We start from the raw sequence: 13,664 nt of genomic DNA on the forward strand, positions 1-13,664 counted from the left end.
ATCCATTCTACAGGCTTTCCGGTTCTTGGACGATATAACCAGGATGATTCTGAATGTCTTAATATTAGTGTCACATCAAGATGGATAATTTTTCGTAAATTCTAGATATTTGCGATATCACAGTTTAGTTTAGACTTAATTTAAGATCTAACCATTCTTCCTGGGACGATTCACTCCAACTGAATCTTCACTGCGAGGCTTATGAAAGAGGATGCTCCGTCACGCAGCTTTTCGCCGAAAAATCCTTTTGTGGAAAAGTAGAAAAAGGCCCGAACCATTTTTCGCTGAATTCCAGCGCCGCGAAAAGCATTCTTCTTTTTGACAACAACCTAACAACACAAACAACCTAACCCCTATGGGCAGATGGTGTGGTGGTGTGGCTGGAGTGATCGCATCTCACCACCATTTTTGTTAATGTTCAATGTTCGAATCGCGTTGCGGTCGAAGTGAGTGATGCGTAAAGGTGATGAAACGAAAAACAAATTCTTTAGGCAGCCCCCGATTTACGATTATCTTCCAGGTTCGTTCTAAAGAAAGAGGGGTGAGTGAAAGGTGTTTTTCTTCACAAACTACGTTTTATTTTGCACAAAAAAGGCATCATGGACATCCAGTTCATCAGAAAGGTAAACGAGAGGTGTCGTGGTCGTACCGTGAGAGTGATAAGCCGCATTGGTTGCATTACAGCGCGATTACACTGTTGAACTCTTGCTGCAAAATATTGTTCTTTATTTCGTTGCCTATTATCAATTGCAAGGAAGTTCGAAGAGCAGTACCAGGTGAGATTATGTGAAAGCTCGAATCGGTCGAAAGACTAAAGATCGAATATATTTTGATAGCTGGCTGCCAAGGAAGTAATCACATTCATATTGCTCTATTTTGGGCAGATACGTTCTTTTTGATGCAGGAAGCACATTCACCTTATTGTTGATCCGCGAAAGCGCCTCCTTAACGTAGGGTCACAATCTATTATTATTTTATTTCAGACAATCGCGTTCATCTGTAGAAGTTTGCAATGGTAAGAAAATATAAATTCTTTGTCTTATTAACAGGCAAATGCATGCTTTCTATAAAAGTACTGCATTTTTACCTTTCTCGTACACCAAAGTTGTACCAAAAAGCTTTTTATCTATGATGAATTATGAAATATATGTAATGTAATCGCAGAGCCAACGTCATAACTTCTTTATCTTTACACATGCCAAATTTGGATCCATTTACTTGATTAGTTCACGAGTTAAGCAGAAATTTGTGCACCCAGGTTTTTTTTACGCGGTTGGATTTCATTAATTTCTCGGTTAACCCGAACTTTAACAGCTTTTTTAAATACCACTCATTGTTTCATTGACGCTGAAGGTCTTAAACGACTAAAACCAAACCGTGTAAAAAAAAACCTGGGTGTGTTTCATTTGTATGGGAATCCTCCCATTTCAGAGGAGGAGGGATCTCAAACCGTCATAAGAACCTTCCCCGGTCCTAAAAACTCCTGCATCCAAATTTTCACGCCAAACGGTTGAGTAGTTTCCGAATCTATAAGGGTCGTACAGACAAACAGAAGTGTTGCATATAGATACCCATGTAACATTTTAAGTTTTAACGCTCTTGAAGACCATTATTTACTCTACAAGAGTGTGTCAAAAACAGTATAAAACCAAATTGTTACTATGGTACATACTTCAACTTGTTCATCGAAAATTGTGCAGTTTTGCAAATAACTTCAAAATAAATTTGGCATGAAAATGGGTTGAGAGTGTGTTGGAAACCCCTCTACAACATACCCAGTCAACACAAAATCGTATATTATGCAACATAGGATGCTAAATTAGTTGCGATATACGCACATATTGTATGGGGATGTATCTTTATAGCCTCCACTTTAGAATCTTATGTGACATCATATACGATATTGTGTTGACATGGATACCTGGACCTACTCAAACGAATTCAAGCAAAAATCAAAAATTTTGCAGGGAGACTTCTGATAAAAACTTTGAAAAAAGTCTATCTAAATCAGACCAAAGCCTTAGGAAGAGTTTTAGAACCATAAGAATCTAATGTGAAAATTTCAGAAATTTTCTCGTAGAAATTCCGAAGAGCTTCCCCTTCAAAATCCAAAGCATTACCACTGAAAATTCCTGTATAATTTTCAAAGATTTTCTCGTGGAAATTCCGAAGACTTTTCAAAGAACCTTCCGCGAACAAAACGTGAAAATACCAAAGAACTTTTTGTGAAAAATCCGAAGAAATTCTTCCGAAAAGTCTAAATTCATTTGATTTTCGTGTGGAAATTCAGAGAATGATGTCAGAGTGTTTTCGTCGTCATCAAGATTACCCAATCCAATCATCATTCGAGTTGTAAAGGATGGTGAAATTTTGGTGGCGAAGACCAAGAGCGTGTTTAATTGAAACAGCAACAAATGAGTTCCGGTTAATAATAATGACGTTCTGTACATCCTTGATTTGCTAGACAATCTGGTGTCGGTCAAACGGTTGGCGAGTGCTGGAATTTCAGTGCCATTCGATGGACGTCAACCAGTGCTGCGGAAGGCTAATCAAGTGATTGCTACAACTCACCTGAAAGGCAGTTTAAACGAGCCAGCGGTTAATGTCGACTTATTCCTTGCGAATGTGCGCCAAGCAGTCCAAACCGCCAAGCCAAAATCTCTCAGATTCTGCGATTTCTGCATATAAGGTAAACAATGCCGTGAACCTTTCAGCGAAATCAGGAAACCTCCAACGCCAGTATTGGAGCAAACGGACGTCTGTGGTCTAATTGGTCCACCGGCCTGGGATGCTTCGTGATGCTTTGTTTGGATCATCAAACTTTTTTTTTTTTACCGGGATCTCAGCAAAATGGTCAACTTTTACCGAGATTCGCACAGCCGTGCCCCAGCAAACATGTTTTTTGCCGAGATTTCTGTCAAAATTGCTGGAAATCAGCAAATAATTTGCCGAAAATCAGCTAATAAACATCATTTTTGCCGGAATATCAGTTTATTATTTTGATGGCGCACGGCTGTGCGGATTTTTGTCGAGCTTCAGAAATAAAAACTAAGTGTGAAGGACGGGAATATTGTTCCAACGAGCAGAAACTGTGGTACAAATTCAAGGGTATTCAAATGGAACCAACAATTGCATATACGCCTCAGCGAAACGGCTTGGCCGAACGCTTCAATAGGACGCTTATTGAGCAGGTGTGTGCTACGCTGTTGGACTCCCAAGTGCCGAAAAATACATGGTCTGAAGCAGCCTACTTTGGTATGTATCTTTTGGCTCGTAGCCAAGAGTCCTGTGTAAAAAGACGCCAGCCGCATAGCTTTGGTTTGGTACAAATCCAAACTTGAAGAAGGTAGGGTAAAAGACTCAATAGTGGAGGATCTAAGCATTGATAGACTACATGGGTTGCTGCGATTAATATGTAGATTGTGTAAAAACAATACTACCGCAACTATAGGAGCACCCACCACTATCGGAACTTTTACCCTACATATTTTCTGCTGTAAAGCGTTTGCGTTGATACAAAGCCAATCATGATGGGATATGCATCTAATGGCTTCAGACTTTGAGACCGCAAATATAGGAAGATCATCATAGCCCGTGATGTTGAGTTTGACGAGACGAGATTTCATTATACCGTCAAACCATATGAGACGTCACAAGCTCCATTGGTGGTAATATTCCCGGTCGAACAAGAGGAGCAAGCTGAACATGTTCGACCTGTTAATGTCGAGGTCGGTGCTAATCGTTCTCAATCTATTGATGTCGATTCCGGTGATGCTTTAAAAGATGCAGATGACCCATGAAGCCCAACAAGATGATCCAACCCTGTCAGAGCTCCCTTCGCACCTAGAACATTGCAAGTCCAGCGGACAAACGCGAATGAGGCGCAGTGAAAAGGAACGCATGCTAGAGGTTTGCGCCAGTCCGAAAATCGTCAGCGGCAACGTTCGTAATAGTAAGTTTGTAAGTTCTACAGAAAACTGTTATATCCACGGAAAATTGTTCGAAATTTCTGTTGAGAATTCTTCAAAATTTACACAGAAAATTCTTCGAAATATTCGCGGGAAGCACTGAAGAGTTCTTACGACAAACTCTCTAAAATTGTCACGAGAAATTCCTGCAAATTTCAACGGAAAGTTCTTAAGAGTTTCCGCAAGAGATTTTTCAAAAAGTGGATTTTAACAAAAATGCTTTGGATTTCTATGGAAAATGGTTCGAAATTTCCAAAGGAAATTATTCGGAATCTGCACGCATTTTTTTCAATTTTGATGGGAAAATCTAAAATTCTTCAAAATTCTACGTGTTTTTTTTACAAATTTACATTGAAAACGAAATAAATTCTTCGGCAATTCCACGGAAAATTAACAAAAAGGGAGAAGGGTGGTTAGGTCGCAAATAATTCAACGGGAAGCTATTTAGCTACGTCAAGCTGAAAGCCCTCTATCCGAAACTCATTCGGCCAAAGCTTTTGCCCTATTAGGTCGTTTGGCCGAAATGGTGGTATTGACTGAATAATCCATTTGGCTAAAAATACCGTTCGGCAGAAATGTTTGTTTGACAAAAGGGCTTTTTGGCTGAAAATGTCATTTGGCCGAGAGTAACATACAGCCGAAACGGACATTCGGCCAAACTGGTAATTTGGCCGAAAGAGTTGTTTGTCCCTGAGACAAGACTTGCAAAAACGTTGCTTCTTTTTTCTTGTTTTGTCTCTTCCTCTTTTTTTAGTCCTGTGAAGGTGTAGGTCATGTGTGCTAAAAAACAGTAACAGTGTTCTCAATTCTCGAATTTGTAAACTTATTCCCATAATATTTCTTATACGTGGATTGAAACACATATTTATAACTGTTTAATATAGGGCTGCCCGGATATTTTGGGAATTGTAAAAGTCGTTGTAGAATAAAAATCATGCGAAATACTTTATATTGGATACCAATACTGCTGTATGCATCTGACAGCTCGTGACGCCGATTGCCTGGCAGCAGATGATGTTACATTTTTTCCTCGTTGCCGTCCCGTCCCAGGTTTGGCCTAACAGGTAAATTGGCTGAAAATGCCGTTTTGCCGGAATGGTCGTTTGAAATCAAATGTTGTTCGACAAATAGATCATTTAGCCGAAAATGCCGTTTCGTAGAAATGGTCTTTTGGCAGCAAGAGCCATTTGGCTTGAAACTGTCCTTTCTGCCAAACAATCATTCGGCCAAACGGAATTTTCGGCCAAATGACCTGTTCAGCTACCTTTAGCTTTTGTTTGCCAACATGACCAGTTCAGCTGAAAGACACTTTCGGTCGAATGAACATTTCGGCTAAATGACCCCTTCCGCCAATCGACAAGTTCGGCCAAATGGCATGTTCTCCCAAATGATTTGTTAAGAGCAACCGGGGATGGGACTTGCAAAGAGGAAAAAAATGTTACGTAATTTGCTGCCATTGCCTACGCTGTAGCTTCAGACGAGGGAACTGTTCAGCCGAACGACAAAAAAAAACACTACTAGCTATATGGGCTTAGGTCGAATAAATTGTTCATTTTGACATTTTTTCAATTGACATTTTCGGCTATAAAACAACAACAAACGGCTTTTTGCCAAACGATCCTTTTTCGAACAAAAATTTTATTTCTACGACATGTTTTTTTTAAACTGGAATTTAATCGGGATTTCCATTGAAAGTACGTCTTAGTATTTACGAAGAGCTTTTCAAAATTTCAAAGGAATATTGTATAGAATTTTCAAGAAAAAATCTCTCGAGTTCTTGCTTTATGCTATGAAGATATCAATCTGTGAAATTCTACGCAAATTCCATTGAAACTATGGACTTTCTGCAAACTTCTACAACTTTCTTTCGGGTTGAAAAATCATAGATCAGTGACATGACAAATTTTAAACGGCGGCGGCGCGCCGATGCAAAAATGTCGGTGGCGGCGGCGTGCCAAAAACGTTACGGAGCAACTTCCGGTGATTCATTTTATGCAGATGTACCACAAACATATGACGAGATTGCGGTATAGAACAGCGAACTTCAATCCCTTAAATTAAACAACGTGTGGCATATAACGACATGGTGTAAAATCCCTAACATAAAAATGGGTATTCTAGCTAAAAGCGGATGAAAATGAAATTGCCATCCGCTAATAAGAGAAGTTTGGTTGCGAAAGGTTATCTCCAAAACAACGTTGGTAGCACTCCGTGTATTGTTGGCTGTTCGAGTTCATCGAATTCTTCTTCTTCTTCTTCTTCTTCTTATTGGCATTACACCCCCACACTGGGACAGAGCCGCCTCGCAGCTTAGTGTTCATTAAGCACTTCCACAGTTATTAACTGCGAGGTTTCTAAGCCAAGTTACCATTTTTGCATTCGTATATCATGAGGCTAACACGATGATACTTTTATGCCCAGGGAAGTCGAGACAATTTCCAATCCGAAAATTGCCTAGACCGGCACGGGGAATCGAACCCAGCCACCCTCAGCATGGTCTTGCTTTGTAGCCGCGCGTCTTACCGCACGGCAAAGGAGCTTCACTTCCACCAAATGGACGTAAGGAGTGCTTTCTTGCATCTCGAGGAAATCAACTATATGATTTGCCTGATGAAGCATGTCGTTTATCAAATCGCTGAATAGTCTAAAAAATGGAATTCTCCCGATCGCAGCATGAACTAATCATCATCCTGCATGTGAATGATCTGCTGGTTGCAGGACGAAATTTTCCATTGATTCGGAAACTAAAGCCACTACACCTGGCCAAGCTTTTTGACCTTTGGGACTGTGAAGAACTTTGTGATTTCTCGCTTAACTTTTCAAAAGGACCGAAGTAACATTTTTCTCATGAATTAATTTGAATAGTGCAATCAATAGACCAATATGAAAGCTTTTGATTGCACTATTCAAATTAATTCAGGGGAAAATGTCACTTAGTTCCTTTTAAAAAGTTAAGCAAGATTTATTAGAAGTTAATGCAGATTACAACTATGAGAAAATTGTTGCAAATTTAAAAGAGTTTCCTGTCAACAAAAAATAGAAAATGCCAAAAGAAAGAAACAGATGTAAACAAAATTTCGGATGATGAATGTTTTGAAGTTCATGGAAAAAACTCCGTTAACAAAAAAAAAATCTGAAGTCTACAAACATCATTCAGGAATTCAGAGCTATAAAAGGACAAAGTAGACCGTGAGCAAAATCGATTGTCTTACCGGTGCGTGCGTGGCCTTAGACCAAGCAGATTGAGGATCACTTTTACGTACTTTTGATAATTATTGTCCAAAGCAATCTTTCAAGAGGAACGCGGGGACCAGATTTGCTATTCTAATTTAAACAACAGACAACCAAACCAATAAGGGCATAGGAAAATGTGTTTTGTTTGGCGCAGCTGGTTCAACCGGTAGCAAAGCTGGTTTAGAATTGATTAGTTATAAACAATTTATTACTAATATTTCATCATTCATTTCTTCCACTGTGGAGCTGGAGATAAAAAGAACCATTATTTGACTGAACAAATAAATTATCGATCAGAATTAATCTCCGATGATCTTTGAGCCCTTCGCATTGTCTAGATAATATTTCTTGATCAAATATAAACACGAAATAGTAAGAATTAAGTAGATAAATTAAGTCATACAATTTCTTATAAATATGAAAACTTGCATCAATCTAGGACCATTAGAACCATTAGAAGTATTAGAGTTGTGATTATCCAAATTAGTGTTTTTATGTCATTGAAATCAACAACAACCATCTCATTAAATCATTGCGCAGGTTCGAATAAATAAAATAACTCGCATGGAGATAATTGCAAACTGCCGAAATCACGATTTAGTCACACTAGCTTCACACCTATGGCATACTTTCAGTAAATGAGATCACATGAATTAGACAAAAAAGTGGCGATAAGCTCCAAATAACAATTCTAAAACGAGTCACATAAATTACCATTATTTAAATAAATCGGTCTGTAACATTGTGGGAGCCACTCAATCCAAAAGCGCACAATTCGGCGCGTGTGTGTTATTTATTACATGCTCAATAAGCCCACATGCATTCAATCATTCTCTTTCGCTCTCACGAATCCATTGCGTATCCATATTTAACGCCAATGTTTGGCCTAGAGAGTGTAGTGTTTGATCATCCATTCTCCCGCATAACACTCTCGATCTGTTTGAAGTCTTCTGCTCCATCTTAAGCTACATAAAGATACGCGCAGAATTTCGCAGCACTTGCAGAGCGGATCAACCTTAAGAACCAACCGAAGGAAAATAAAAGTTCAACACTTACCACATATTGTTGCAAAGTACTGATTCCGGATTCCCTTGGATAACATTTGAAATTCGAGCACGTGTCAGAGGGTGGGGGTAGAATAAGCACGAAGGCTGCTCCTTCGGATCTATGGCACTCCGTCGACAGTAGCTGCCTCACGGGAACTGGCGCAGCACGGCACTATTCGGGAGATATGTAGATTGTGTACACAAAAATTTTAAAACCAGTTTCGCAACGTCACGACAAAAAAACCGCCTTTCGAAAAATAGTGTGTGAGCAAAACCCGCGATTTCACTTTCACTCGCGTCCGTATTCGTCCAACGCCGCTGAACAACTGCAAAGAGCGCTGCGAGCATGACCATCGACAGTTTATGGATGGATTCGTAAAAACCTCCTCCTCTCTTGCCGCACGCTGTTTGGTGTAGTGCTTGATGTTGATGTTATTTAGTTTAGTTGGTAGAGGCTGCTGCTGCTGCTGCTGCTGACTGGTGCTGCAGAGTTGGCTCAAGTAGGAGGTATCGCAAGCCGACGAGGTGCCTTTTTTCTTTCCTTTTTTTCCAGCAGTAGTGGCCAGTTCTCTGTAGGCTGGTTCAGACAATGGGATTCGGTTTTACTTTCATTTGGCGTATGCTCTTCGCCAGGATAATCAGTATAATGAAGGTCAAACAAGTTTGGCGCGCTGGTTCGGAGAACGTGGTTGGCAGGAAAGCGTTTATGGAACTACGCACTTTAATAGTTTGTTTTCGCAGTGCAATAAACAGTCTCGGTTCAGCAATCAGTTATACCAGTTATCACCAGATTTTTTTAGAGGAATAAATCGACGATTTCATTCTCAACGTGGTTAGCAGCATTTTTGAAGCAGGATTGATGACTATGATTAGTTTGATGATTCCAATGTTTGACGTTCATCTCCAAAATATAATTAATATTTGAGGGGGTCCAACGCACCTAGGGGTGACAAAGTGACAAAAACTTAGTTTTGAGTAAAATGGGTAAAAAGTTTTTCAATATTTTTTCGTTTCATACTATCTGTATAAAAGTTGAAAAAATACTAATTTTCTGCAAATTTTCAAATTGTTTACTATCAAAGTACAAACTATATCGACATATTGCCGCAAAGCTCTAAAACCAAAGCATTTTTTGCTGAAGTCAAGGTATAACTTCATGGAATTTTGGAAAGTTCTGTAAACTGTTTCAGTTCCGCAGGTGGACCATGCGCTTCATTTCACATATTTTGATAATAAAAAATCCAGAAAAAGTTTTTTTAAATCGTTTGATCGAGATGCATTTTAATTGACTGCAGTCAACAGATCTTCTGGATTAGATTTGAATGATAAATCGTAATTAATGAATACGTATCACAAGTGATACCTGCCATCTGTAATCAATCTACGCGTTAGGGTTCATAACGTTTGCGATTACTTTGCCACCTGATGGCAAACCTTAACAACTCATGCATCGTCAACCTTAACAACGCTGTTGTATACATTAGAACAATTGACGCATTAGTAGAAAATTTGCATCAGGCATGGCGAAAGTAGTCATGTAATTGCTCACGATGGTTTGTTCTTACTGTTAGCTCCACTTCATAGCGAAGAAATTGGACATCGTGGGGCACTTTGTGTCCGCTGAATAATACCGATCCAGTATTTACAACATCGTCATCGAAGTGCAGTAAAGCTGCCCGGCAGGGCGCACATTGACAGCCCCACATACAAATGCCAGACAAAATCTAACATATTGCTTGAATTTTTCAGAGATTTTTTTTATTTTTCGTATTTTTCTTTATTCATGAAAAAATTCCAAAAACTTAATTATAATTATGCTAATACCTACACCAAAAGAAGGAATAATCTTTGTGGCTTGATCGGATAAAACAAGAACTTGGACTATGATCGGGTGAAACAAGAACGCACAAGATCGAAATACATTATCAAGAAAGGATTCAACAAAGATTATACCCATGGAGATGCGTTCAACCTTCAGGATAATTCTTTGGTGTCGGTACATCGGTGAGTGTACTCTGATACTTGTAAGGGACTTCTGCTTCATAATGGCATGTATTGCCATGCGAGGTAAGTGGATTTGTTTGTTTCAATTGAACGCAAGCGATAGTCATTAATGGACAATCAGGCGAACGGTGTTTGTTGATATAATATAAAGAAGAACCATCTGTCTTCTATTTGGATTATATGAAATTATCTAAACTGAACTTAATCTGCCGCTGCAGAAGATGTTTTGGAAATTGAAAAGGAAAAACTGTCGATCGGAGAAATCCGCGTGTCAGTATATTTTGGATGTCAACTTTATTTTGTATATTTTAACTTTTATTATTTAAACAAATTTTCATGGCAACACATTTTGAAGCGAAACTAATGAGAACTAAACACAACATTATTCTCATTTTTTGTATGACAGGTTTAGAGTAAAATGGCCTATGTGCTGGAGTAGCATATATTTAATAATGCACACTTCATCTTACACACATAAATTTTGCTGTTACACAACAAATTATAGGTTACCAGTGACTGTCAAATAGACTGAGCACCCGTCTGCATTTTTTTAGTTATTTTAATTTGTAACTGGTAGCATGGCATAAGTATTGGGCATCTATTTAACGGTCTATATAAAGCAGGAGAGTGAAACGCCTGTCATCCTCGGTACAATGTCACTCTGCCCAACATCGTTTTTGGTACTTCTGTTTTTGGTACCCAGTTTCTGGGTGGTATACCCGAATTCAGATGCTCATGTTGGGTAATTGGTTTGTACGCAGCTAGTGCTAATTATCGGCCATGAACTTTTCCTGACGAAAATTAGTTGAAGTATATCAAACCTTTTGTATTTGAATGGCTTTTTTATTTCTAAAAATAGCCCATCAATACTTCCGAAGCTTTGTTATCATGAATTAAACGAAATTAAAACAAGAATGTTGTACGCCATATTGAATGAATGGTGGGTAGGCGTATTGGCCTTCTCTTCAGTCCCTTGATATAAAGTGACTGATCCTATAATTCAACAAACCCATACATTGACTGATACACAAGCAAAAATCAGATCACTTGTCCCTATAAAGAAACAATTGAAAGCAACTTCGATGCTAGTTTCCTTTGTTAAGGTTTTTTAAACAATTTTCACTATTAAACCTATATATCAAATTGTTTTGTTAGAAACAGATTAGAACATGAAATGTCAAATATATGGTAGGCTAATATTTCTGAACATAAAGTGTACTAGTTAATTTTCCTTGCCACAAAAAAAATCAAGTATAAATTTTCGTATATTGCAGGCCGGTTTTTATTTTTAGCGATTAGATTTAAATAAATTGAACGATCAATGTAATCTCAAGTAACATTTTAAGTTTTGAAACGCTCTTGAAGAACGTAATTTACTCTTCAAGAGTGTTATAAATCAGGCATAACACCAAAATGTTACTCGGGATAGTAGGAACTTCTAGCGAGCAAAATGATCCCACGATCACCAAAATGTTTTGTTATGCGTTGTGCGAATGAGTGAAATAATTTACAAATACAGAACGATCACGCGATCTTCAAAATGTTTTGTTCTGCGTTGTGTGTGTGAATAAACTAATTACCAAATGCAATGTTTGTGCGCGTCCGATCGTGTTTCCTCTAATAAGCAGAACGATTGCGCGATCCTTGAGATATTTAGCTCTGCATTGTGCGGGTAATTGAATTAATTATCAAATAAAAATTTAGTGCGATTAGTTTCGATTAGTACGCAGAGCGATTGCGCGATCATTGAAATGTTTTGTTCTGCGGTCGATAAGTCGAATAATTAGTGCGCGTTCGATTGTGTTTTTGTTCAAACTTCATCAAACTACACGATACACACGGCAAACCGTTTACCAAAACGAACCCTGCTACACTTCCTACCCCATATATCCAAAATCCCAGTAATTTCTGCAGATGACTCGTCGGCTTCCATCAAAGCGAGTATCACGTCAACATCTTCCTACCTAATCCCTAATTGACCTGCATACGGACACGACCGGCGCTGGTATTGCTTGATTTTGGGTCACCAGTTTTTACACATTGAGGATAATGTTAGTCCCAAGAACATCTGTTGGTTCTCTGTGTAATTACAGCTGACCTGGCAATAACGGAGTAGCAACCGCGGGTCAATCATGCTTATGCTTATGCATATTGCTTGAATTTTTCAGAGTAATTTTGGATGACTGAATTCATTTTGAGGTTAGAATTGTTATCTGACATATGCTTTGCTACTCAAGGACTTCCGGAAGCCCATACCTTAAGATCTTCTTCTTCTTCTTCTTCTTATTGGCATTACATCCCCACACTGGGACAGAGCCGCCTCGCAGCTTAGTGTTCATTAAGCACTTATATAGTTTTTAACTACGAGGTTTCTAAGCCAGGTTACCATTTTTGCATTCGTATATCATGAGGCTAACACGATGATACTTTTATGCCCAGGGAAGTCGAGACAATTTCCAATCCGAAAACCGCCTAGACCGGCACCGGGAATCGAACCCAGCCACCCTCAGCATGGTCTTGCTTTGTAGCCGCGCGTCTTACCGCACGGCTAAGGAGGGCCCTACCTTAAGATCTAAAACAGTTAATTTCCAGCTTTGGCGCTGCTAGGCGTCATTCACCACACTGACCACCGGAAAGCTGCCAAAAAATGGATTAATACATGATATCAGATCGTTCCAAATCTTTCGTTGACACCGTAACACTGGGTAGACACCTTTACGTGGTGTGTTACGGGGTAAGATTTAACACGGTTACATTGCCAGCTATCCAGTATTTTGCGCTCGATAATGGCGGCGTGAGTTACTCTCGATTTGACATTCAAGAGGTAGAAAACATTGGAACTCATCTAGTCTGCCTTGATAATTTTTTTGTGTATTTACCGTGGGGCATCGAAATCCGTACACTTAAGCACCTTAGTATATGAAAAAGTCATTAGAAAATAGGAATCGAATGTAAATAAAACGTTTGTCATTGACACAGGCGCATGAAGGCTTCTACTTTTGAAGTGTTTCACATTTACTCATGAAAAACTAAGACAAACATGATAAAATAATGAATTAAATCAACTACTCCTGACTCGAAATCCGTCCACCGTGGACGGATTTCGAATCAAAGGATCAAAATCCGTACAGCTATTTCTTAACTAAATGTTTAAATTGAAACAGTCTGATTGGCTAAACTACCATTGTAAATAGTTCGATATGCACCTTGAGAAGCGATCCCTTCGATTTGTATTCCGCTTATCTTATGTAATGATTTGCAATTAGCAATTAAAACACAGTTACTTTTGGTGCAATTATGCTCTACCCGAAAACAAAATGGCGGCACAAACTCCGCGTTTGGTGGGTGGAGATTTGTTTTTGATTATTGTTGTCTTAATATTAAAGCCTTCTTTCCAATTCTATGCCCTAAA

The 13,664-nt window shown here is 38.9% G+C and overlaps 1 protein-coding gene across 2 annotated transcripts in view; it reads right to left on the bottom strand.

Moving 5' to 3' along the window:
• Positions 1-13,664, bottom strand: part of LOC134212175 (facilitated trehalose transporter Tret1-like) — a 218,183-nt gene that overhangs the window by 169,087 nt on the left and 35,432 nt on the right. The window contains exon 2 of one of the 2 annotated variants that reach the window (XM_062689794.1): positions 8,259-8,420. In XM_062689794.1, coding sequence (XP_062545778.1) covers positions 8,259-8,304 — 46 coding nt within the window. In that variant the 5' untranslated portion in view covers positions 8,305-8,420. Of the gene's footprint in view, positions 1-8,258; positions 8,496-13,664 lie in introns of both variants that reach the window. The other variant, XM_062689795.1, reaches the window with a different exon arrangement.

This window comes from Armigeres subalbatus, chromosome 2, assembly GCF_024139115.2.
Source record: "Armigeres subalbatus isolate Guangzhou_Male chromosome 2, GZ_Asu_2, whole genome shotgun sequence".
Taxonomy (NCBI): Eukaryota; Metazoa; Arthropoda; class Insecta; order Diptera; family Culicidae; genus Armigeres; species Armigeres subalbatus.